Source organism: Anarhichas minor, unplaced genomic scaffold, assembly GCF_050575085.1.
Source record: "Anarhichas minor isolate MPS153535 unplaced genomic scaffold, ASM5057508v1 ptg000010l, whole genome shotgun sequence".
Lineage (NCBI taxonomy): Eukaryota > Metazoa > Chordata > Actinopteri > Perciformes > Anarhichadidae > Anarhichas > Anarhichas minor.
This window is the reverse complement of record NW_027466456.1, coordinates 8,077,162-8,104,721: the sequence shown is the minus strand read 5'-3', so window position 1 is coordinate 8,104,721 and position 27,560 is coordinate 8,077,162. Positions and strand designations below refer to the sequence as shown.

The window sequence follows — 27,560 nt, the reverse complement described above, 5'->3', positions numbered from 1 at the left end:
CAGGTAGGACAAGGAAGGTGTGAGGAGGAGGAGGAGGGGAAGGAGGAGGAGGAGGATGATGACGGAGGAAGTCTGTGACAGGCCAGCTGCCCACAAATCCACCCCTGATTGGTTAAAACAGAAGAAGCCCCTCTCCTCTTTGTGTGAGTAGCTGCATCACAGGTAGACCCGCCTCAGGTCTCCAGGTGAGGTGATAGTGTTGCACTGAGGACACAGCTTCTTTGCTCCCTAAATAAAAATGTAAGACAAAAAAAATCGTCACATACTCTGATTATTTTACTTCATGTTTATGTGAATCAACACAAATATGATGCTTTACCAGCGTTCGAAGCCAACACTCCTCACAGTGAACATGCCAGCACTGGATGGAGGTGAGAGGGGTTGTGTACGTGTCCTGCAAAAACAAAAGACAGGTGATGATTCCTTTCATGTAGTACATAAAGCTGCCACTAGATGTCCATGTGAAACTACAATAAGAGCGTTAAAAGACGCTTCAGTCAAATCAGCATTTATTGAAGCCCTTTCAACAACAGGAAAGGTCCAGCATGGGTGTTTAGTGATTAATTACACTATGCTTTTTCAGTTTGAATACATGGTTAATATACATATTGTTTCAGCAACTATCTCCATAAGTTCAAATCAAAACGACTAAGGTAAGTCCATCACTTTAAAATCGCACCGACTTGCCTCCCTCTACACACGCTTGCATTTGAATAACCACAATATACATTGTGTTGTATATAAAAGGGCTGTAACAACAAATTATTTTCATTACAGATGAAACCCTTTTTATCGGCTAATCATTTGCTCTGTCAAATGTGAATTAAGCTGTGAATAATATTCTTCATAAATCCTCAGAGACCAGCGATACAGTCAGATTTTTATACAGTTTACTTTTTCAGTCAACAGCCCAAAATAAAACAGAGCAATGGGATGAGCAAACATGTGGCATTTTTGCTCAATAAATTACTCAAATTATTACTTACTTACTATTTGATCAATTGACTAATCGTTATAGCATTAGGGCAAAATTGTTTTGAAAAGATCATAACGTTGTCAGAGCTAGAACTCAAGATTAAGATTAATCTATATTAGCATAATGCAGAATTGACAATATAACATACATTATAATTTCATGTCAAACCGATTTAGATTTTTATTTGAGACTTTAAAAAAAAAAGACTTATAAAGTGTCTTACATGTTTACAAAAAAACAAAAAAAGAATAATACAAATATGTGTCATATCATATCATCATCACCACAATTACAGTAAATTCCATTAAAAGAGCAGGACTGATTTTATTGACTTATTGCCCCCAAAACACAGGTCCCTACAGGAATATCAGCAGTTTCTGCATCACTGCGCTGTGATCTCTATCTTGTGTGTCTGCTCTGTTGATTTGATTCGGCTTCGTACTCACCATGCAGATGAGGCATTTAAATCTGTCTCCTTTAGACAACTGTTTCTCCAAATCCCGTATCCGAGCTTTAAGTGCATCCAGAGTTGTCAGTGTGGAATCCTCTGAGAGTCTGCATGCGCGCACACACACACACACACACACACACACACACACACACACGGATGGACAGTAACAGGAGGGGAGATGGGAGGGTGCGTGAGTTAGGCAGGCACTGGAGAGTCATTTATAAATCGAAGACAGATTAAATTATTCGCTGGCCAACATGGACACTGAGCATGAAATTTAGCAGCAATCACATTGCCTGCATTCGCTGTCTCATTTATCATAGGCAGAGGGTGTGTGTGTGTGTGTGTGTGTGAGAGAGGTGAGAGAGAGGGGGGGTGAAGTGTCAGGGTCCTCACAGAGATAGACGTACACATAGAAACACGTGCAATTACAGGACAGACTATATGTGCAAGCATACTGTACAAGCGAGGCAGACAGGCTGCGATGAATTAAGTGTGATGAAATGTGTGTACACGCCTGCTGTGACCTTGATTGATGATATCATCACATTGATATAGTATTGTTGTGTATGAGGCTGGTGGGAGCTGGGGCGGGTAGTCTGAACTGATACCACACAGAGAGCCCGGCTCCCAAAATACACTTTACAGTAAGACGCGGTATGTCTTCCTCAGCTCTGATTGGCTGATTCACACCTGATTTTACACGCAACCTGCCACTTAGTTTTCGGTTCCGAAGTCCAAACCGCGTGAGTTTACACCCAAATAAAATCTTCTACAGCAAACTTATTACACAAAGAGACAACAGCTTGAACAGTGTGTGCTGACGTTGTAGCAGACATCCAAACTGAATGACAAAGAGGACTATTTTACTCAAACAAAGGAAGGTACTGTGTGGAAGAACTTTATTCATTGGGAGAAGAACATCAGTCTTTATTGCCTTGTTATGATATTACAGATGAATGCTTCTTTAAGTCAAACAACCTTAAAACAATAAGTCACTCAACCCTTTTAACCATTTGTTCTGCATGTTCGTCTCTTGTTCTGTTGTTGTTTCCCCGATGCTGTTGTCTGCTACTGCCCGTGCTAGCTTGCGTGTCTTTTATGTAATGCGTGTTGTAATGCGTGTTGTGATTGTATGCCAGTAACAGGTTTGTTGGAAATTGTTGACAGTGTGTTGCTGTCTTTTGAACTTTTTATATTTCTTTTAGCCTCTTTCCCTCATGAGGCTTTGCCTTTTTCCAGACCACCTTTGTAAATAAGAATTTGTTCTTAATGACTTGTAAAGGTTGAATAAAAACGAAATTGGGATTATTGGCAGTGATGCTATCTCTGGCGCCGAGAGATGCGACACAAACATGTCTGCTGAGTATTGTAGGCTCTGAGTGACAAACTTACGTTTCTATCACAGAGTTTTTGCAGGTTTTGGGGAGACCAGCTATGCTGCTGTCCGCTTTCTCTCCACTGCTGGTAGATGGACTCCCTGAGTAAACGAACAAATAAAATGAATAAATAACAGAGAGGCATCGACCTCACATCCCGCTCTTATACAATATTTTCTTTTTTCATTATTCAAACAATTCATTTCAAGTTTTATTAACTCACCATCATTTGACCATTTGGAAAATTCTAGGCTTACTCTGGAGTCAGGCAACGCACTGCTGCTGCTGGAAGAACACAACAAAAAACAACATTTAAAATCCAAAAAACAGCTTAATCAGCTGTGATAAATTATAAGGAATAGATGGTATGATGATTTTCATATCTAATTGAACATCCACTGTGAATGAGATCCCATCAGGACGGATACATACTTCACTCTTGTCTCCTTGGAGCTTTCTCCAGAGCACGGGATGACGTCTGTCTCTGTGTATCTGAGAACAAAGGTCAGGAAACATAGAACAACACAAGGACAACAGCAAGTGAGACACATAATCTAGCTTCAGAACGCTGAAAAAAAATAAATAGTTTGACTTGATTTTGTAAGAAATAATCCATGAGTTAGTCACATTTTCTCCAAGTAAATATCTTCTGTTCACACCCAAAATGTGAATAAGTAGAAAGGTAAACTCAAACATGCAGTAGACCTCAGTGTTGCTGCTGAGTTAAAGGATACTGTGCTCTGCCGTACTCCAGAGTATCATCTCCATCCACGTCCAGGTCTGCGTCGCTGTCTCTGCATTCTTTAGAAGTCGTGCTCACCAGCACCGCACCTGAGGACACATTTCAACAATCAAACAGATGTTTTAACAACTGTGGTATGACGTCGCTTGTAAAAGGATATAGTAGAGACAATGGGCGGTTTGGACTTCTGAGGTCAAAGAGAATTTCAGAATCACAGATGTGACGTTGTTATGGTCCCCGCCTGCTCGTTTCTGTCAGTCAGCGTGTAACAAGTCTGCAGGTCAGAGATTCCTTCTTGTGTAAAGGAAACCGTTACTTTCAATCTAACCTTCAAGGCATCCCGCTCCGCTGTAATCTGGACTGAGAAGTTCAGTGGTTTTTCAACTGTCACTCACATTATTCACCCTCCACTGAACAAGATCACACACATGGGTACTTCGATGGCATGCACACACACACAGACACAGACACACACACAGATTTATGCTTACCTTTAAACCCCCCCACTATAGACGACATCTGCATCCTTCTCCTCTCATTCCACTCGTCCTGCAATGGCACCAGGTCCGCTGAACCCTCCTAGAACACACACACACACACACACACACATATACATAGAGTACACAATATCACTGTCTCGGTGAATATGTGCATATGCCTCCCGCAGCCTCGAGCTACGTATCTGCTTCTGTGTTTTCATAGCTGTGAACCATCGCCGGCAGTGTTTTCACATGGATACACAGTGAGCTGACAGTGACACTGATGCTACGTGAACAATAGCAGTCAACAGTGGTGGTCGATTGCAAAAAAAGATGAATCAAAGATTTTCATCTGTCTTCTTGGGGAAAAAAATAAAACACACACCTGTCCACCTTCGTGTTTCCTCCTCTTCAGCTTTCCGATCCTGACTGGGAACAGAGAATATAAAAGAAAAGGTTGAGATGGTGATAAAGATACTTTAAAGTGAGGCCACAGTGACTTTAGCTGGTCCCTTTATGATTTTTAACTTTCAAACTTCATACAAACTTCCTTTAATTCCTGACTGCATGAATGAGGGGCCTGATCTCATGACATGTTGCGTAATTTTGTGTCTCAAAATCCAAATGTTTCTCATTTGATAGAAATGTGTATTCACAGGCAGTAGTTTGTGATGGAAGTCGCACAGAGAAAAGTGAGGGACGTTATTGAGGGGAGGGTTTCGTCGTTTTCTTTCTGGCTGAAGGTTGTCTGACTTTCTTTGGGAGATCAGAGGATGCTCTTTGTTTCTCATCCTAAATTTGTTTATATATTTTTTTCAGTCTTCCTTCGCAATGTAGTTTACAGTTACATACAGTTTTACATCAAAAAGACAACTTGTGTCATGGAAGTTCTGTCTCTGGTTCAGGGTTTTATTAATGTGTACATTGGTAGTGTACATTAGAAGTTCCATTAAGATACTACGGTTTAATTGGGGTATAAAACAAGTTACTGATGGTCCGTTTGTGCCTTTCCCTCATTCCTAGTGTTTCTGTTGTTTACTTCTCAACAATAATGAATCAGGCAAGGGCCAATATTTATAATGCAATGAATTAGTTTTCATTTTCAGCAACCTTTTTTTAATTTCACAAAATGTAACGTTTCTTCATGTGATGAATGCTAAAATGGAAGAAAAACATAATCTTGTGTTATTTTATGCCACTCTATGATCTTCTTTTCACACTTTGGGTTTTTAGTACATTTCACATTGAGACAGTGTAGAGTAGTGATTACCAACCAGAGGTAAAAGACTGGAGTAAATGTGTGAGACAATATATATACATTTTAGTTTAGAATTAATTTAACATAATATGTAACTAAAGGAATGGATAAATTGTTGAAACTGTGGGGATTGATAAAAAAATTAAATAAAGACCAAGACTAAACACCGACAGTTTCAGGATCATTATGTGTTGTATGCAAAAAAATATTGGAACAATATCCACTTTTCTTTAATATGTGGTGTTAAATAACATCCAGTTGAAATGGACATTTGGAACATGATGGGGATGAGATCATCTGACAGCAACAACATAAAAAAATACCAACTTCTTTTGTTGTTTGACATTATTATTTTTTAAGTACAGTTTATATGTGAATGGCCTTGTAACACAATCACAGAAGAACACATTCACACACAAACCTTCAGGTACAATTACACGAAAGAGCCAGAAAGCACAGATGCAGGCTTTACACATACAACAACTGCAGGATTTTTCAGCAGTGGATGCAAAACGTTCCTCCCCCCCCCCCCCATCCTGTCACCCCCCCCCCCCCCCCCCCACACTCTCCTCTCTGATATTAAAGTTAACATGGCAGAACACCAACTGCACCTCTTCTCCCACTGTGACCTGACTGACTGCAGATTGCAGAAGGGGACATTAAGTTTTAGGGCCCTCTAATTCCCGCTGGATGACAGTGGACCCCCGAGGAGGGACACACAGAGAGCTGGTGGCCGTGACCCGAGTGCCGCCATCCCAGCAAACATAATGAGGGTTAAAGAGATGGTCATAGATGAGGAAGAGCTCATCAAACAGAGAGAGGAGAGAGAGGGAAAGAGAGCGAGAGAGGTTGATTAATCAACAGAGGAGCCCCCTCCTCCACCTCCTCCTCCCTTCTTCGTTTTCCTCCCTGACATGTATTTAGAAGCTCATTATGCTGTCCTGTTCTAAGGCCCAATAAAGGCTAACAGACCTCGACAGCACTGGCAGTTTGAAGAGTCAGCTAAGAGCTGGAGAATCTCAGTGTTAATAATAACTGTAGTAAGATGTCTGTAGTGTCAGCCGCAGCTTTAAGAACGCTCTGCGAGTCTACATGTCTGTATCGGTGCAGAGACTCTATTATATCACTTAGTTAGATGGCTGCAGAACGTGTTGTAAAGAAAAAACTGAAACAGTTGTTTTACTACAATTTATCTATAAATGTATTGTTGTTAAATTCATCTTTTTTGGTAACACTTGGAATATTTTATTATTAATAGTTTATTAGTTGTACGTAATGGCTTTCTTAATTAATAATTTATATTAATAAGAACCACGTTGTAAAAGATTATGGTAAAACAATCCTTCATTAATGACATATTAACTTCATTCGACTGAGGCAATTAGTAAAACATTTATCAACCATTGATAAAAGCATTGGTCATATCTTATAAGCCCTTTATTAGAAAGTCATATTCTTTCTTTATATTTAGGGACTGGAAGCAAAACTCAACAGCTGCTCATTCTAGTTAAACGTGATGATGTAGGAAGTGCTTCTCGGTGTGTCTTACCAGCTTGTGTGCAGTCTAGGTGGGCTCCTGCGCTGTGGGGGCGTAATGGGGCAGATTTGACGTAGCACCTGCACCAGCAGAGGTCATCGACTGTTAACATATCAAGAGGTCAAAGTTGAAAGGTTAATAGCTCCTCTGCTCGTGTGGGCGCTAGGCCGGCGTGAGATGGTGTGGGAAAAAGGGTGATATCTAAATCACTGGTGAGGGGTGACGGGACGTGGGGGTGGGGGAGACGGGGGGGGGGGGGTTGGACGAAACACATAACTGGTCGCATCAGTGTGAACAAAAGAAAGTATAAGTCCTTACTTTTGTTTCTTTTCTTTATTCAAAGCCATTTAAAACAGCAGAGCTGACACAGTGCACCGTACCGAGCTTCCTCTAAACGACAGCAGCTATGAAACACAACATTTAGTCCACTCTGCATGCATCAACGCACCATTTAGTCTTGTGTGTCTGTTGGCCCGGACACGGAGAAACGTCTGCAACAGTCACAAAGGACAACATCAGAATGTTTCATATATTTTTCTCAAGTAGGATTTGAACAATATCTTTCATTTACATTTCTACTGGAATAAATGAACAGCAGCACAGTAGATAGCAGTAGGATAATAACACAAGTGATATCATTATTTCTTACTATAGTCACCTTTATTAGAGAGCAAAGACGGCAAATTCAGCAGCATTAGAAAATCATCTTTGTATGCTTAATATCTACTTATTTTTCTATGTTTGTACTATATTTACTTAATACTGCATTTTATTTTGTGGAATCACGAGTTTATAAAGCCCTAATGTTTTCAAGCTATATAAATGAAATTGACTCGTGATGAACCTTTTATTTATAAGTGTTGTGGTGAGTGTATGCACAGCATTTGATCAATCCCAGTCCATAAACCTGGGCCACAACAGAAAGAAAAACAATATTTTTATGCTGCTGCTAACTACTAGTTGTTCAGTGCTTTTAAAGTGCCCGAATTGAAAGTATCAGTCCACATGTTTGAAAGTGACGTGTATAAAATACAGGAAAAACTATTTAAAAAATTGCACTGATTCACTGAGTCATATTTAAAAAAAGTAGTATAAAAAACTGACAAGCATAAATTAACATAAATGATCTAAATATTAACTCTTGTTCTGGCTTATTAGGCTTCTGTACACCTTTAGGAAAAGCAGTGTGCATTCACACATTTTTACTTTTAAATCTGAGAGCCAGTGGAAACACAAAATATACAATCATGTTGCTCTGTGAATCTGAAACTCCTAATAATCTGATACTGGTTAGTTATCATTCAACCTCACCTGGTATCGGTCGGAGTGGACATCCTCAGATGTTCGAGGGGGCGAGGTGGGGGAACCTCCTTCGCGCTTGATATGAAGCGAGAGCGACAAAGACTGTGCAGAAAAAGGAGAAAGAACAGACAGTCAGAGAAACTATCACAGCTACTGTTCTCTTTCAACTCAAGAGGACACCGACTTGTTTACCTTCGGCGTCCTTATGAGGTGGTTGTGCTGCACTGGAGTGACACTGCAGAGAAAAGAGGAAAATCATACAAAAGCCCACTAGACACACACATGTACACACACAAGTCAACTACACTATGTTCCCATTCAATTTACAAACACAATATTGTCTTTTAAATGTCATCTTGTGAATACCGTCTGCTTTTATCTTGTCTGAATTTGTGTCTGAGTCTGTGTATAACCTCATTTTACTCTTTCTCACTTTATGTCTATCACACAGATACTGTACACATGCACACACACACACATACAGTGTCCCCGTGGGCCAAGTTCAATTTGAAACCATTACTGTCCACGGAGCGGTCGTTAAGCAGATTTGGAGTGTAATGTCTTTATTGGAGGAATCATTCTTCTGGTCTAAGCAGCAGGTAATGTGTCTGTGTGTGTCTGTGTGTGTGTGCACTCCTGGTCCTTGTGTGTATGTTTTACACTGCAAGTGTGTGTGTGCTTAGGGCTCAAAGCAGCCATTAGAAGGACATTATCCACCCGCTGTGTGATTGGTCGCCTCGAGGCCGGAGGCTGTAATATGAAATATGTAGGGAACAATGAGGCAGCTTGTAAACACTGCACGCAGGTGACAGAGGAGACAGAAGATACCACCTGGGGAAACTAAAGGGAATGGTGGGGAGGGGGGGGGGAGATCCCTCTGGCTACAAAATCTGTCAACGTTTATTATCACCTGAAAGCTGAACAGAAATAGAAAGTCTGGGACGCAAAACAGGAAGAAAATGACAAATGGATAACTGGAGGAAGTGAGAAGAAAGAAAATGGTTTGAGGTACGATGTGAAGATGTGATTGTCAACGGTGCCCTGAAGAGGTTTTTGGATAGAACCACATAATGTTGAATAAAGACAGTGGAAGAAGATTCACTGAATTATAATGTGAATGGAGTGAGATCAGATCATGATACCTGATATGTATCTGGGCAAGTTCGGTCAACTCCTGCTCCATGTGTTCCTGCAGCTCTCCTGGTCGCAGAATCGCCTGGCAGACTGGACAAACTGGTGCCTGAGCGTCATAGAGACCCTTCACTTTGCCTGGATAATAAGGAGAGTGAGAGAGTTAAAAGAGATGTTACAAGAAAAAAAAAAGCGTATCAGGATTTTCCTACGATGGCGGTTGAATAGTCGTTTTTGCTTAGAAAGATTCCTAACTGAGTGACCTGAGATGATCAAAGTGGCAACAATGATAAGAGCTGTTTGAGTTATCTAAATGCTCAGGAAAGGTGCGTTAATGCTTCCTTTCTTATCACCTTTAGCATAGGATACACTAGACCCTCCTTTACGAAAGAGAAGCAGATAATGCCGTCACACAATTCCTTGAGGCAGCCACATTTAAAGCGACACACCATTTGGCCGTCAATAACGTTGTTTAATTGTGCGCTAGGATAAATTGAAAACATCCTTCTTAGGAAGGTGTGACTCTGGTCGGACAGGGATCCTAACTTTCATACATTGATGAAGGACAAACATTAGATAATACAAAAAACATCAGAATTGTGAATTATATTACATTTTTTTTAAATTCAATTCTTGAGCATTTTGCCCTCATTTGATGGTAGCCAGTTTTCAACAAAGGCCTCAAGCTGGACTTGAACCGGTGATCTTACTCTCTAGACCACCATGACACCTATTGTAGGATTTTTGCAGCTGATAACAGCCTTCGCTGTGTGTGTGTGTGTTCAGTCGCCTATCTGTACTATTGACATACAGTGGCAGTGAGAGTAAAATAAGGTTACACACACACATATAAACACATAGACGGACTGCTATGGCCCCCTGCTGTCAGTGTGTTGACATCATAGGCTGTCAATAGGAACATTACCCAGGAGGGCCACTCGGCCCATTGGGCCCCACTGATGGATTACTGCCATAAGCAGCCAGCTGGGAGCCTGAGGAGCTCTACTATATCAAGATTTTACCTAGTAGATGAGGTGATTTACTCCTGAAAGCCATCAATCACATGTAGAGAGCTAGTAGGCAAGATGCACCTAATTTCCATCACTCCACAGTCAATGGAAAACCAATGACAGAGCTGGCAATCACAATTTAACACGTTTTAATACAGGACATTACAAACAGATTAGTCTTTTTGACTGTTTCTCAGTTCCCCCTCAATGTGACTGACTGAACTTTCTTAATTAAGGAAAGTTATTATCCGAACACCGGACTAACACTTTTCCCCGGCTCCACTCCAAATGACCAGCGACATGACAAGCTCAGATGTCTGTCGGCAAGTGCCGTCCCCTGACATCAGTTGAGCTGTGAGCCCCCACAATTAGGAACCAAATAGGACAAAATGGCCTCTAAATAAAACATGGGATGGAAAATAGAAAGTGGAGTCAGGTGTCCTTGGAGGAGTGACAGCTCTCCTGGTTTCACCCCTCTCTCTCTCTCCCTCTCTCCCTCTCTCTCTCTCCCTCTCTCTCGCCTTTTTTGCATCCCCTCGCGGAAGTCTAAATGACTTTTCCCGACACGCATCGAACGTTCCTGGGCTTTCTGCGCTCTGCCGCCCGGAACATGCAGGCATCAGTAAACAATGAAATCTCTGGGCTGAAATTGAATTTATAACCACATTACCTGGACAGATAACGTCTCTGAATGGCGCCGCGATAAGAGCAATGGGATTTGATTTTCAGGTGTTTTATTGGTCCACTTTTTGGATAAGCCCCCCTCCTCCGACTACAGCCTCTCCCCCACCCTTCACCTCTGTCCCACACAAACATCAGATCTAATTATGAGCGGGCATGTTTGGATATAAGGATGAGTGTGTGCGTGTGTGTGTGTGTGTGTACATGCTTTTGCTGAAGCCTGACTCTGGGCTTGTGCTGTGCTCTCATAAGTGACAGTTGTTGGTTCATGACCACCTTTTTACACGTCTCCATCCCCCCGCTGCCCTCCGCCCCCGCCCACATAAACCCTGTCAGTATCAGTCAGCCTCAGCCCCTCTTCAGCCTGGGGGGTCTCAGACACACAACAGGGGGCTGTAAAACCTGCCTGTGGGGCTTGTTAACTGTTCCCTCACTACGGCAACTGGCTCGGATGGATTGGCCCTCTCTGGCCGGGCTGTGCTGAGTTCGACTGGCTCATCTCCAAATGGATTCACTGTGTCTCTGATTGTTTCCTTTTTTCTGTCTTTGTGTCTCGCCAGTTCAGGACCTTCTTTTCCTGGATGACTTGCCTTTGTCCAGCTGTCATTTTATCTCTTCGCTTCACTTACTGTTCCCACTTGGGAGGATGCTTCTTTGGCTATATTGAAGGCATCATTTCATTGTTATCCTTATTTTGTCGTCACTTTAAGATTGACTACACTATTTTCCCAATAAAATAAAAGCACCACTTTGGACTACAATGGTGCTTTATGTACAAGTGTAAAACCTTTCTGGAAGGAATCACACAGATGAGCATACACAAACATGCCTGAATACAATCTCTTATCTCCCCATGGATTTGAAGAGAACACACCCTTGGGGCGAATAAGCCATCAGAGCGCTGCAATATGTCCGTGCCGTGTCTCCACTATCAGGAGCATCACAAGATAGTAAAGTTCATGTTCTGCAAATAAACAAGATCTCGTCCTTGTCCCCCATTGTATGATTGATGCTCAAATCCAGTTTCTGTTGTTCTGCATCAAGATGTGGACTGTGACTGTCCTGCGTTCAGTGCTCGCCACTGCAACAGAGAGATCAGAATCCCGCTGACAAATCCTTAAATCTTCGAGTCCCCCCGAGGGCCTGGGTAATGGCCGATTCCAGCGCCCATATGACGGCTGCCAGTTCTGCTGATGCAGACGGAGCGGAGATGCCTAACGTGACCTTTAGTGAATGCCACATCACATCAGGCCTGGATGTCACCGGCTGACATTATGCTGGGGCATGAAAAGGCTGTTCTGCAGGGGAGACATGGTGACGAACGTCCCCCCGGTGACAAACCTGTGGACGTGGTATAATTCTGATTGACGTGAGGAGGATTGGACGGCTTTGAATGGCAGGGGACGTACAAGCGAGCATCCGGGAGAGCTTGTGGAGGATGTGGCGCTTGTTTTGCGTTGGCTGGGTCTGTTTTTCTGTATGTTCACTGGCAATAAAGTGCTGAGACATCTCACTCCAACTTGCATCATTATCCCAATCATCAAACAATTCTCTAAGCACATCAGAAATCCCTCTATAAAGTCATAACAAGCACAGACTCTATATAACCAGTAGGCATGTAGAGATTGGCGGGGGGAGTAAAGTTAACGCTTGGCGGCTAACACTGCAGTGGTGGGTTGTTTAGGCAGGTCCTTGGCACACTTTCAGAGGAGATGGAGGGCTATAAAAGCCATTGGCTCCTGCCACACCTGTACCCCACCCTATCCCGCGGCCTGCTTCCTATTTAAAAGCATCACATGCAGGATATTAGTCAGGGTTTTTTGCCATCTGTGAGGTAGAACTAACCTCTGAAGCGGAGGGGGGAGAGGGGAAAGTATGCAGGCCGCCGTTTGTTTTTTATTGGGGAAATAATGGCCTATTGAGAGGTTGGGTATTTAATGAGCAACATAATAGGCCCTGTAGTAACACATCTGCTATGAGCAGAGTCATTTCCTCAGCTTTCAAAGGCTGCTGCTCCAGCCTTTGAAACAGCAAGTTTAGTTGCCTTTGACTTCGTACTTCTAGATATCTGCTTTTTATTAATTGCAGAATTGCTAGACCGGTAATACACGAAATACAAATGTGCTGCTTGGATCCATGTTCAATCCTAACCACATTCAACGGCCGATGAAGACACACTCCCTCTCCTGGCTTGACCTCAAATCTAACCGTCCAATCTAATTCCAGCATCCTTCAAAAATATCCCTCCTACTCTGCAATCAATTGTGTTTAATGTATTAAAGACACTCACCACAACCACCGCAACCTTTGGCCCTTCCACAAATCAATGCCTCGTTAGACCACTAATGATCATTCATTGACTAATAAGATCTGTATCAACCTCTTGTAGAACATTGATTGGCCTTTGGCCTCTGTAGTGCTCTGTGCATTATGTGGACAACGGGAGACGGCAGTTGTAACTCCTGGGGAGTCAGATGATGAAAAAGCTCCTGGTGGGAATGAACAGAAATCCTAAACCCCAAATAGACTGATTCTGAAGCACCTCAGGCCAAATTCCTTTTCTTCTGCCCTACAGATCAATGGACATAACCTCTCTGACCACAAGTCAATCAGCGCACAAACCCCCAATTTCTCTCGTTCTTTCTCTCTCTCATCTTCTCCATTAGTCATCACAATTGTTCCATCAGGTGCGGGCGTGGCCCAGCATGTATGTGTCCAATCTTCTCACTGATGGAGAGTGGACTGGGTAGCTGTGCGACTGTTTCCCTGTGACCACATTTCCCTTCTCAGGACCTGAGGGCAAAGATCGAACCCTGCCTCCGCTTCGCTCCAACCAATCAATCTGGCCCTCATTGAGATGCATGGCTCAATGATCTTTGATTGCGACTTACAGATTGGAGAGGGGGAGTGGAAGTCAGGGGGGAAAGTTTGGACTGTCCTTGGGTATTTGCGGTAATATGAGGCTACTTACAAGCCACATCATGGGGGAATATCTGCAGGTCAATTTGAAGACTGAGATATCAGAAAAACATCAAGTCTGCTGATTCATGTTGGCTGCAGAGCTTATAAATGCCAATTGTGTCCTTTTTTTCTTTTACAACATTAATGAAGTCAAGAGGTCTTTACAGGTCCACTTGGTTCCGTTACTGATACCCAAACAAGTCCATGTTATAATCAGCCTAACTAGATCAGATAAGGTCCCAATTTATTGTTGCAGGTTTAGGGTCTGTGTTTCTACCTTAGTGGGTCCAAGCAAACTCCCTATCAGCAGAGGAGAGATGGTGTGTGAACCTTGGAGAAATGGGAAAAATGGCCGACATGAGAAAGTACTGGTATAAGGAAGTTTACATCTTTTTTTGCAAATAATTGACAAAGATGACAAACAAGGTGTTGTTCTGTCTTTATTTGGGTCTGTTCAGGTCCTGTTTGGGCATCGTGAAACAGGCCTGATTATTCTCAGGCCCTCTGGTTTCTCTGAGATCCAGTCTTTTCTTTTTTTTTAAATGTGGGGTATGTTTGTTTTGAATCAGGTCCAAACTCATGGAACCATGAGGACATCTACCTAGCTTACCCCTACCTAGAACCCACCAGGAACCTTTGCTGCATGTCTTTCCCCCGTCTCTCTCTCCTTATTCATACTCTCATCTATCTACCGTTAGCAGTTATGATCCTCCAAAAGCTGAGATGTAATCGAGCTCATACTCTGGGCAGCAAATGCCAAATCCAGACTTTGACATCCATTTGCTGACTGCTGTCTGTCAAAGTCAGTGCTGTCGCGTTGGATCAAGAAGCCACTGACAGCGGACATCGATAGAGATGTTCACCGGTGGCCTGTCACTCAGTCTGATGCCATCAACCTGCACTCGCTAGACAGACTGAAATATACAGAGATCCAGCACTGTCATACTACATCACACTGTCATGACTTGAACCTCTCTCAACATACTTCAGGCGATCAATTGCCATAATCGGTTTAACTTGAGTTCATTTTTGCCAGGAGGGAAAAGTTCTTTCCTCAGTCACATTATACATTTTCATCCCATTTGGGTGATTATACAGTCTTTTATGGTTTTAAAACTATCGACCACAATCGGATTTGGTAAACACTTTGAAACCAGAAAGTAGTGAAACCACAATGGTGCTTCTATTAGCTCCTGAACAGTTGCCATTTTCAGAAAACGGCGACATCCACGCCCCGCTTGTTAACAATTTGAGCAGCAATGAACCCACTGCCAAAGTTTGTGGGATTTCAATGAGTGCCTTCCTCTGGAAGTAAGTAACTCCTGAAGTCATGTGTAAGCCGGCTGTGAGCTATTTATATTTCATGTACCGGCGTGATTGCTGCAATATATTTCCTTTTCTTTTTTTGTATGTCTGCGTGGGTTGAAGCAAACATGTCGATTTAAAACTATACATTACTCCTGTCACGATCGTCTCGACCACTCTTTTTGTGTGTGAGTGAGAGTGAGAGTGAGAGAGAGAGAGAGAGAGGCTAATAAACGGATCACAATCCCTCATTAGAGGCTCATTAGATTGGCTCCAGAAATACAGATCACTATTAGCCGGACCACTGATTAATACACATTAATACTCTCTCTGTGTCTCTCTTCCTCTCTCTCCCTTATTATTCCACCGTCTCCTCATCACTTCTCTCTCATTTTCTTTTCCCCTCTCGCTCTTTCTCCCAATTAGTGGTTAATAAGGAGAAAATGAGAGGATCGCTCCGTTGCTTGCATCAAGTACTCAACTTTTCTAAACAGTCTTGGACAAACAGTGTGTCACTGTGTGTTGAACTCACTGAAGAGTTTAATTGTAGCAGGACTCATCAGTGGTCCTACAACTGTACAGACTATAAAAATTAATTCTGACAATATAATTGTTCCGTTGGGACCATTTTCTTACAGCAGTGTCCAAAACAGAGAGCTCTTCCCTTGCATGCTGTAACTTACAATGCTTTAGTTTTCGCCTGCTTCTCCATCTGTGAGGTTTTTTATATTTCCCAAAATATACTCCCCAGAGATCTCTCCTGAGCTTTTTTGCATTAGGCGACTGTGGTGCCAACTCTGACACATTCAGCGCTATAGGCACACGAACCAGGTTCTCTGTCGCATGCTCTTAAACACCCTAAACAAACATCACGGCGCCATTTTGGCAATTTAAAAACAGCGAGACTCAATAAAAGAAAAAGTGAGCTCCTTGAACACATCCACTAACAGTCGATGTTTGGTTTTTTTAGAAAGGGAAAACAGTGGATTTACTGCGTTCTTGCTGCTGCTATCAGGTGCATGAGACACATTCTGAAAACGTAGATGAGGTTCCCAGATGGTGGTGAGAGGTTTAAAGTAAAGTTATTTGCATACATCTCAACACAACAATCTCAACATAAGACGTATCATTATGACTCCAAATGAGTTTGCTGTGAAGAAAGAAAGGAGTAGAAAAAGGGAAAGTATTAAAAGAAAAGGAGAGGAAAAAGAGAGGAATGACGAATTTTATTACAACACCAGAACCACCTTAAGTAAAGCATTAAACCAGGTTTGCTTTATAGGAAAATGAGGATTTTAGGACAATTTGGTCCCCTTTCATTCTTTTTCTTTTCTTCAAAATCATTACATTTATGTACTTTTCTTGTGATTTGTTTGGTCAGCTTGTACATTCTTCACTATGTTAACTATGTGTACTTGTGGGTTCTCCGTGCTCTGAGTGCTGTTGTACTGGCTTCACTTCATGGAAAACTGCCCCAACTGCGGGAGCACAAACACAGTTACAGTAAAAACACATTTGACAAATAAAAGAAAGGAATGAGAGAGAGAAGAGGAAGGAAATACAGAGAGCAGAGAAGAGTAACACCCAAAATAAGAGCAAGCAACATAGTGAGAGCCTTACTACTCCTACTAAAAGTTTGTATTATAGCAGTGCTTCTCTGTGTTTTGCCAGAAATCCGTAAGAATAATAAAAGAAACACTGCCACTCAAAAATTGCCAGAATATGCAAGGTATCTAATTTTCTGTTTTTGTGTAGTTAACATTTTCCTTTTCAGCTGATAATTTGGGGCGGCTGACACACACTGTCCTGCTCTACCAAAGAAAACACTCCCACCTGCTATACCCTCACACACCTGTCCCACATACATTTTGTGCAGTGCAGGTGGGCGTGGAAGCCTTTACCATAAGGGACACACTAACACACTTCAAAGAAAATCTAAATTGTTGTGTTCCCTCTGCAGGAAACATGCCGGGTTTAAAGCCCCGCATTGGGCCTTAATTGCAGGGGTAGCAGGCCTCCAGTCAGAACTTCCCAGACACCACACCTCCCTTCAGACTCATGAGCGGGCATCATCACAGATAACCCATCTGCCTCCCCCTCTCCTCCAGATAACATCTGATACTGTCAGAAACAGTGTTGACTGCTGCTGGTCCGAGAGGACCACAAGCACCTGGCGCTCTGTGATACACCTGTGTTTGGGTTAGTCACACTTCCCAAATGATGTTATTGTGTCTGCCTGGATGAGCAAACACTTATGGCAGATGACGATGGTTTTGTCTTCAAATAGTGGAAAGATACAGATGATTGAGCAGCTTATCTTCAGTAACCCACACACACAAAAGAAAGAGGAATCGGGGCATTTAAAGCCCTTAGCTTTGAAGATTACTTCATATTAAAAGGTGAAGAAATCTTGGATATATTTTTTTAAATATCTAGGAAAGCTCTTGTGTAAATGTAAATTACTATTTTTAGCAGATGTTTTTATTCTCCTAGAAAAGTCTCAGATTTACATTATATGGACAGATATACAATGTATATGATTCACATAAAAATATGAACATTTTATGAAACTTTCTTGTAGCTGCTTTTCTGTAATTTTCGGTCGATTTTAAGGATGTTACAGTAATATAACTACAATAACTCATTTGTATTCTCCTTTTCATGTGATCCAGAGTGTGACGGCCCCGAAAGATGACAGCAACGTGCAACATAAAATCACAGACTTCCAATCCAATTCAACCTGAGCCTAACCCAAAATGGCCGTAGAGTAGAACTAATAATCAACTAATAACATAACTAATAATTATGAACTTCACAAAGTAAAATATTTGTTGCAGGTCTGTTGTGTTGAATTAAATAACATTGTAAACTTGTTTAAGTTATTATGTCCCCCTCTATGTGATGAAATACTTTTAATTATACTTAAAAAATGTTTCAAGTAAATTGCCTAAATGTTGAAATCTATTGTGTGGTGTAAGCTTTACACTGCAAACAAAGGTGGGCAGTAAATAATGCCTTTATGGTTGTTTTCTTTTGAGTACAAAGGGCATCTCTGCATGTTGTGTGTGGTATCCCAGCACCAGACTGACTCCACTCGACCCTGAAAGCTTGTTGAGAGAAAGATGTATTGAGCTTTAATACAAAACTCTCAAGTGGAGGGACGACCCGCCACGTCAGACTAGAAATCACTGTTGTGATAGTTTTATTATGTGTGTGTGTGTGTGTGTGTGTGTGTGTGTGTAGATTTGTCAAAGAGCAAGTGTGAAGTGAAGCTAAGAGTGTGAACATGCACACATTGTATTGGTTTGTGTGTGTGAGAGAGAGAAATGTGTGTATGTGCTCATGTTTGTATCATTTACACACTTGGACTGTGCAGCCCCGGTGAGCGCAGCGCAGTGTGAGCCCCCGTCGATACGCCCCTCCGATCTCCCCTGTCAGCAAACACAGGAGAACAAAGAGGCCTGTGGCAGCGCCAGCGGGTATAGATCTTCTCTCCTGTGTTCTCGCTCAGCGGGGTCACACAGGAGCCGCTCACAGTTCAATCTCCTCTACTTGACTGATCAGGAGCTTTGAGACGCTGCTAATGAGACTGGACCCTCTCCAGTCTGCGGGACCCTGAACCAGCCCACCCAGAGCAAAACCACATAGAGTCCAGGAGTCCACTCAGATACAAGCAGCTATTTCAAACTGTGATTCAAGTTGAAACTAATTAAAAGCAAGTATAGGTTATACACAGTATTGGTTAAAGCCCCTTTTAATAAAAGTAAGTGAAATACCCTATAGTATTTATTTTCAATATTAAAACATATGTCGTTTTATGAAAAATACTATGGATCACCACGATAGACTTAAAATACTGAAGTGATACGACACAAACACATGTTTTAAACAGGTTTGACTGAAAACATTATTTTTAAGAGAGTAATATACATACTTTCCAAGCGTATTTTAAGCTAATATATAATATTTTGGTGACTATAGAAAGGAAATGTCTCTGACAACAGTATATTTATACTTTACAAGACATTAAAGTTTCCTCTTAAACCCACAATATGCAAATGTTTTGTCATAAAACATATACATAATTATTTTTTCATGCATATTTAGATTCTGATTGAAGAATCAGCATTAGAATCAGTTCAGGTCAAAGGAAAATGATGGAAAAGATGTCACAACAGGCAATTAGACACCTGTTTCCAATCCAAAAAATTCTAAAACAATTCTATTGAAGTTTTAAAAAAAACTTTAAAAACTTGTTTGATGATCCCACTGGTGGCATTTCAGGTCGCTTACTGAACTGGATTATCATGGATATGTTACAGTGTTGAAGCTGCTGTGTGACTTTCCTTTTGGGAAACTCTGTTACAGTAGCATAGCAACTTGATGCGCTATAATGGTGTCATTTGCATTGAAACAATCCACAGCATGTATCCCATCATCATTCAGTGATTGATTTGTAATTGCACTAATAGGGTCACGACCGAGACAATAGGATGTGTGAGGCAGAGTCCCTGCTCTTACTCAGCCTCACAGACTCGCAGCGGGACTGCTGAGCGCTGCCTGTGTGGTCTGTGGGGACAATTAGCACAATCTCCATACTAATGGCAGACTGTAATGGACACTGCTGAGTCTGCCAGCCACTGTGTGTGTGTGTGTGTGTGTGTTTGCATATTATGCATGTGTGTGTGAGGGAATGTTTGCATATGCGCATATCCTTCAGTGTGACTGCCTTCCTGTGTGTAGTTGAGCATCTGCCTGCCCTCTGTTGTGTGTGTGCGCCTGTGTTAAACGCACATGGAGTTCCTGTGTTTATGTATTTATATATGTGTGTGTGTGTGTGTGTCTGCCTTACAAGTGAGTGTGTAAGTAGCTGGTAGCCTGTATTTTACTGAGGTGACCCCCCCCTACCACCAGCACCCCCTTTGCTGGCGGCTCTAACCCTGATCCACGGCCACTCATTAGCACCATAATAAAGAGTTGAGACGACACGTAAAAGGTTATATACTGCTGGACTACTGTTTTCCTATCAATTATCAGGCCTGTGATTTATGGCCCAGACCCAATGCTATTCTCTGTGGAGAATTGGGGGAGTGTTTACACCCCTGCACAGCGGGGTGAAGGGTCAATCCTGGCAAACTTTGACCTTTAAGGCAGGGGTGCACCGGCACTGATGGGAGTTTGCGAACAGCACTGGAAGTGACTAAATCGATAAGTGGATCTTTAAGGATGCATGTGTAAGTAATCTGTACTGTTTCCTGTGCTTTAACTTGTTTGAACTGTCATATGCGCATACTATAAATAACTTTCTCTCTAAGAGTCTAAATGTGCTGCTATAAAGGAGACTATTGATTGTCAATTTTATAGGGAGAGGAGAAAATGAGTCCATACTCCAATATTTTCATTCTTTCACCCAGAATCTCAGCAGTTCCCTAAAGATGTCTTCCTTTTATTCAAATTCAATAACTTTGCAAAAAAAATAAAAATTCACATTTGATAATATACAATGGCTGCCAATCCTGCTTAAGAAGCCACTGAATAATGTCAGGACGTCATGTATTTGGGAAGTAAAGCTATCACGCCTGGCATGCCTTTGACGTGCTTTTGTCAAGCTCCTCCACAGCTGGGAGACTTGCAGCAAGCACAAGTGACATGCTGTAATGAGGTCTGTGTGTGACACAAGGCACATGTGGATATATATATATATATATATATATATATATATATATACACACACATCTACATATATGTAAGTGCATGATAGTTGTGGTCTTCCTGTCTGGGTGCACTGCTCCTCAGCAGCATGTGTTTAACCCCAGTGTTTGGCCTCCCTGCCCTCTCTATCTGTCCGACTGATTTGTTAGGCTCCGGGGACAGAGCGGAGGCTGTGCGTGTGTCATTTCTGCGATTCACTCTACAGACATAACCCCTCTGCCATTACGCCAAGCCTTTACCACACACACACACACACACACACACACACACACACACACACACACACACACACACACACACACACACACACACACACACACACACACACACACACACACACACACACACACACACACACACACACACACACACACACACACACACACACACACACACACACACACACACACACTCTTTGATGTGAGATCAGAGGCAGCTGTGATGCAAGTCGATCAGGTGCGTAGAGAGAAGTGGAAATAGGGAAAACGGAGCGAAGGGAAGAAGGAAAGATGGCCTCTGTTAAAACAAGGTTGTTGTTTTAACGACCCCTGGGCCCTGCACTCATTATGACCCTCTCTCTTTCTCTCTATCTGTCTGTCTCTGTCTCTCTCAGCACACTCGAGCCTCCCTCCCTCTCTTTACACACAGGCAGCGCTGTTCGATCACAGTAGGCGACGCAGCGACTACAAGATGTGCTGTGACTCATATTTCGGCAGAACATTATGTTGACCGTCAAACAGGTGCTGATGGTCACCACAAAAAGACCCCTACTCGCAGACACCCACATACAGATTTCGCCACGCTACTGTAAAAGCCTTCTGCCAGACTTGTAGAAATCCCTACTGTCTCCGACAAGCCGTGTGGTCCGCAGCCTGACACTCTGAAACATTTGAAGATCCTTCGGCAAGCATGGAGGCCGTAACACACACACACACACACACACACACACTCCATCCACAAATACACAATGACGTATTAAGACAACGCGTAAATCTAACAACATGGGGAAAGAAACGTACATGTTCCCTCTCTCCAGCACTTATAAGATGAAGGGAAGGAGGTAAAAAGCCAAGAAGAGTTTCCCCTCCCGCCAGGATGAAAGCCTCTTTTACTTGGGAGAACATTAGGAGAACAAACTACCATCACAACGGGAGGGGGAACAGTCAACCGCGGCGTGCTCTCACATCAAACACAACCACCATTAATATTGTAATGCTTCCTCCCTGAGAGTTTGATATCAAGAACAATACTACCAGTGTGGCCAGTACAAGAGCTTGTTGCACATGTCACGTATTTGGGAAATTGTAGCTTTAAAAACAGAATGAACAGCTCAGTGGCTGCAGTATGCGATGATGTCAGGCAACAATAACTGAACTGTAACCAAGAGTTTAGCATCTTGACTTTCACTGTTCTTTTATTTGCAAATGGTTTCTGGAAGGATTAATCAAAGCTTGTTGGTCTTAAACTGATTAAAGATGAAAAACACTCAAATCAACTGTACTTTTTTTTACAAAACAATATTGTAAGTTGTCATGATTTCATGAAATACTTTAGTATGAGTCCACTGTGGATGCTTGTTTGTCTCTTCTTTTTCCATCTTAATTTCTATCGGCCAACACCTTCTTACTACTACATTACTTCAGTTCATGACAGATCACACCGACACAATATCCCTAACAAAGGAAAACAAAAAAAACTAGGCATAAGCATATGGTGAGTGCGACTGTTGATGCATGGAGTGCACACGCAAGTCCGCCTGCTAAGGAGTATACACCCTGGGAATAATAGCGGGCAGCGGATACTATATGTGTATGCATGAGCATCGAGTGGTTGCTATTGATCTCCTGTGGCCTGCCAGTGGGATGTAAACACTGTGTCTTTCAGCAGGAAGCTCCACTCAATACGAGCAGCCGTCAACGACTGCTACACAGAAAACACAGCGCACAGACGGCCTCCCTGTTATCACATCAGCACACACAGCTAGAGTATACGGCCTGGTGTGTGTGTGTGAAGGAGAGACATGTCAATATACCGTACAAACATATATGTATAAAAAGTATACAAACATGCACCGCTGGTGGGTGAAAACCGTGTAACAGCATAACTGTGATCATTTTACTGATTTAATGACAGAATGAAAACAAGCTCCTGACAGCAGTAATATACTAAGATCTAACTCACATCAATCTAAACGTGTGCCCGCATGCAAACACTGCGCACACAAAGCATGTAAGCTGTGTCTGGAACGAGCTCAAAGCCTTCAAACTTCACCACTGAGATAATCCATGTGCCGAATCTAAGATGAATCTATGTAATATTGATTCTGTTCGGGCGGCGCACTAGTCTGCTAACAACCCATGAATAACCGACTGCAGAGGACACTTACACTCTGAGCGCATCTGGTGGAGAATCCTCAATGTGTGTTACACTTACATGTTTCCCCCCTATTAACTTCCTGCATGATTTCTTTACGCTCGGGTGAAGATTTGGCAAGTCTCTCGGTGCCTTTTCGTCCACGTGTTAAATGCTAAATATCGGTAGTCACATTTATTACTAGTCTATTTAAGCTCTCATGTTTCGCTTTACCAAAGTGGACGCACGCAGACTCACACAGGTGATACACACGTAAATAATAACACTCACATTAATTGTGCATGTACAGTATGCTTTACTGTTGATGAGAATGATGCTAAAAACAACAGGTCAGGAGACTGAATTTGAATTTTTTTTAAATATCACAGATTGACCAATATGTAAAACGCCACTGTAATTTCTGTGACTGTGTGAATCTGTTTGTCATCCAGTTGTATGCTAGCTAATACAAATGATAAAATGTTACAACTGACACTGTAAAGTTTTGCATTGGCGTGGTCAGCAGGTTGGCTTTTTCACCAAATTTGCAATAATAATAATTCATTTTGACAAGTTTCACTAATCAAGAAAAACTGTATATTTGCGACGACTCGTGCGTGAAGATGCAAGAGACTCGCAGGCTTTACCGCAATTTGCGGGCGACAAATATTTTTGAAACAATTCCCTGTCACGAAAGTGGCTCCTGGTCAGTTCAGTTATTGGTTACAGTCAAGAAAATAAAAGTGAGAAGGCTGTACTAAATATGTGACTTCACTGATACAATAGGCAATACTGCCAGTTGGACAACAGTTGACTACTTTCTGTTTGGTGGCCTTCGTGGATCTCTTTGTCTACTCTGCAGGTGAAGGTTTTCACTTTTCTGACAGCCACGACCAGGAATTTAGCATTTAACAAGTATCACAACTCTCAAACATCTGTCTCCAGTTATCAGAGTTCTAACTCAGCTTTGCCACCACAGTAAGATACAGACACACACACACACACACACACACACACACACCACTCCGTCAGCGTCTGGCCACGGTGTGTTTGCCACTGAAATCCTCCGGTTTCCCCAACTCCTGTTTATGGTAAAGGGCCATTTTATTTCCAGCTCAGGCCTGCAGCGGAAAGCATCTCCCTGAGGAAAATAAGCATGATTCGCTCCAGTGAAGACATCTGCCCTTTGAAAGCGAGCGTGGCTGTTTGAACAGCTGTCAGAGCACACTGTGCGTCTCAGACATTCCCTGATAAAACAGAGGCAAGTCTGGGAGGGAAAATCGACAGGAGACAGACACTAAATGGACGGAAGGAGACGTCCACTGGCAGTGATGGGAGGAGGTGCCCTACCTGCATGTTGTGTTGAAAGGGAAACGTGAGAGCAACCACAGCACTTGGTCACCTGTGTTCAGCACTGGAGACTATGTGGCATGTCAGAGGACAGCCGACATAAGCATCAGCATTTCACTCCAGGGTCAAATATACTGACACAAAGTGTAACTGACCAACTCCAGCTTTGAGGACAGTGCCTTGCTTAAGGGCAGCGTCAGGCATATTCCTAATACCTGACATTGAGACTGAAGCACATGGAGGAAGCCCATACAGACACGGGGAGAACAACCCAACGCAGAAGGTCATTTCTATTATAAAGAAAACTTAAAAAGTATTAAAGTATACGTTTTTATGGTTTAGTTTGTACTTCAGTGAGTATTTGCATTGCCATCGCTGCAGCAGTGTGCGAGCAGTAGACACACTCTCACTACCAGAGAAGATTTCAAGCTTAACAGTTAAGACTTTTGGTCCTGAAGTGACTGTCTGTTACCCAGTCAAGAGGAACAAGTGTATGTCAGACTTAGAAAAGTGCTGGGAGCTCAATTGCATTACAGCTCTTAGTTTGCCTGAGCTCCAATCTAATTGGATAAAGCTGGAAAAGCAGCTTCCAATGTGCACGGATCCATTTTTTTTTTTTTCAAACTCATTTGTTTGGAGGAGAGATGCTCCCCATGTTCTGTTCCTCCCCGTCTTTTGTCCTTGTCAACATTCCCCAAATGAGATTCCCAAAATCAGGAGGTGAGGGGAGCACGCATGCACGAGTGCACAGAGCAAACATTGTCAGACAGACACACCTCTCACGCCAGCATGCTGGCTGGCATCTCTTTCCTTTCCCGTCCTTATTAAAATTCCATATTGAGATTCCTTCCTGCCACTCCGCCTCCCTGGCCCTGTCACTCAGCCACCAACCAGCGACAAAATCAGCAAGTTTCAACAAAGACACACACATATGCACACACGGCACACAATCCAAACTTTTCTTAAGACAACTCGTCCCTGCTCCCGCCCTTTATGTGTGGGATGAAAGTTTCCTTTAGGTGATATGTATGAAAGCACGTATCAGCGTCGCCCCCTCCTGCCTTCGCCCCTCTCCATCTCTGCCCCCCCACCCCCCCACCCTTCTCATTGTCATTATTTTCAATGGTGTTCCCCTCTGATCTGCCGGGTGCTCTCTCTCCTCTCTCTGTCTTTCTCTGGTCCCTTTCATCTGTCAGGCGCTTCTCTTGGCGACCGCCACTGAGGGGGTTTGATTTCCCATCATGCCTAGCATTGCCTCCCTGACTCCGGCTCCCTCTCTCCCCACCCCCTCTCCCTCTGAGGCGAGTGTTGTGCCCCCGCGTCGTTGGGCAATTATCCCCGGGAGTAATGAGGAGCGGCTCTCCCTCCACGGCGCACTGACTGACACCTCTCCCACTCATTTGTCAACAAATCAGACGGCTGGTGTGGGCGGCCATATTGAGCTGAGGGTTGTCGTTGGGAAGCTGAGGCTGAGGCGCATCGCCGCGTCTCTCTCTCTCTCTCTCTCCCTCTATCTTTTTCTCTATCCTCCTCCATCCCTTCCCCTCTATCTCTGCCACCTCGTTATCTCTGACAGGGTGTCATTCGTTCCAACTCTCACTCCTCCTGTGTCAACCCTCCACACGCTCCGATGTATTTGTGTTTCTCAGCCGCCAAGAAAAGTCTGACTTCCAATAGGCCTAATGGTCATATGTGGCTAATGATCACTAAGCTGAATAAGTGACACTATTCAATTTATTTGTGTCAAAGTCAGTCACAGCCAGTCGCTGTAAACACTTTGTCCAACTACGATAAAGACTAGAGTGCAAAAGGGAAAATATTTTCAGATACGTCTTTACTGACTGAGGCTCCTTTCAATTTGTCACCATTAGTCGATGCAGCTGTAGATCTGACCTGTCATGTCATGTCAGGGTGAGCAAGGTGTTTGATGTGCCAATTAAACTCGGTATATTTCCCTGCATTCTTTAAAGGTGTGAGATCAGTGACTGTGTGTGAGCTTTAGATGTGTACATAGATGTGTCTGTGATTCGAGTGTACTCACTGTGCTCTTTGCGCTCCTCCGGGCTCGATGATGCCTCTCCATCAGACAGCAGGCCGGACATGGAGAACAGCTTCCTGCCCAAGTCCTCCCCAGCTTTGAGCGAGCCGCCCGGGGAGCCAAAGTCAAACTCCTTCCCCTCCACCTCCGGGAAGCAGCTTTTCAGCCTCTTGGCAGGGGTGAAAGCTGAATGGTAAAGCCCTGACTCCCTCTCCTCTTGCGGGCAGGAGAAAGGTCGGAAGGCGCCCACCCCGCTGTGGTTGAGCATGCTCAGGGTGGAGCAGTCCAGGTTTGGTGGGGTGAACTGTGGGTGCAGGTGGAGCAGGGAGGTTGGGAAGTCTCGGGAGGGAAAGGTGCCTGACATGGGACCCTGGCGCTGATACATGGAGGTGAATGTGTAAGAGGCCGAGGGGAAAGGGAGGTGGAGGTCCTTCTCCACGGAGGCTGGGACACCGAAGGGCCTGGAAGCCTGGCAGGGGACAGATGCGTCTCGGCCGGCCTCTGCAGTAGAGGCGAGCACCATCAGGGCGGGGGAGGCCAGTGGAGCTGGCAGGTATGAGGAGCTGTCCATCTTGAAGGGGCGGTGGAGGTCCATTCACCTCCCTGTTGGTGGTCCTGAGGAGAGGGAGAGGAGACGACACAGAGTCAGAGGAGAGTGCTGAGGTGTAAAAAGCTGAGCTATAACACGAACAAGAACACGAAAATAAATTATAAATCGTTAAAGTTTTAGATTCTTTTTTTTACAAAAAGACATACAAAAAAATATTGTTTTGTACCATTGCTTGATTGTAATAATAAATGTGACCTCTCTTAGGAAGAAATCATTTTTACAAGTTCACAGGGAATTTTTTTATAATCCTCAATGCCAAAAAAACACACCCAGTTGCAACTCTAGA

The 27,560-nt window shown here is 43.1% G+C and overlaps 1 protein-coding gene across 1 annotated transcript; it reads right to left on the bottom strand.

Moving 5' to 3' along the window:
- Positions 1-156: 156 nt before the first annotated feature.
- Positions 157-27,259, bottom strand: rnf220b (ring finger protein 220b). Its single transcript, XM_076088611.1, has 15 exons — positions 26,668-27,259; positions 9,267-9,393; positions 8,317-8,359; positions 8,134-8,226; positions 7,271-7,313; positions 6,835-6,924; positions 4,413-4,456; positions 4,040-4,127; positions 3,541-3,637; positions 3,239-3,298; positions 3,030-3,091; positions 2,823-2,907; positions 1,423-1,531; positions 320-394; positions 157-228 (listed from the first exon to the last, which is right to left on the bottom strand). The coding sequence occupies exons 1-15, from the start codon at positions 27,257-27,259 to the stop codon at positions 157-159; spliced, it is 1,680 nt and encodes a 559-aa protein (XP_075944726.1).
- Between the last annotated feature and the right edge of the window lie 301 nt (positions 27,260-27,560).

Coding starts and splice junctions, on each gene's coding strand:
- rnf220b (XM_076088611.1), bottom strand. CDS start 27,259: ATGGACCTCCACCGCCCCTTCAAGATGGACAGCTCCTCATACCTGCCA. Junction 9,394..26,667: donor GGAGGAGCGCAAAGAGCACA/GTGAGTACACTC, acceptor CTTATTATCCAG/GCAAAGTGAAGGGTCTCTAT. Junction 4,457..6,834: donor CCTAGACTGCACACAAGCTG/GTAAGACACACC, acceptor CTCTGTTCCCAG/TCAGGATCGGAAAGCTGAAG.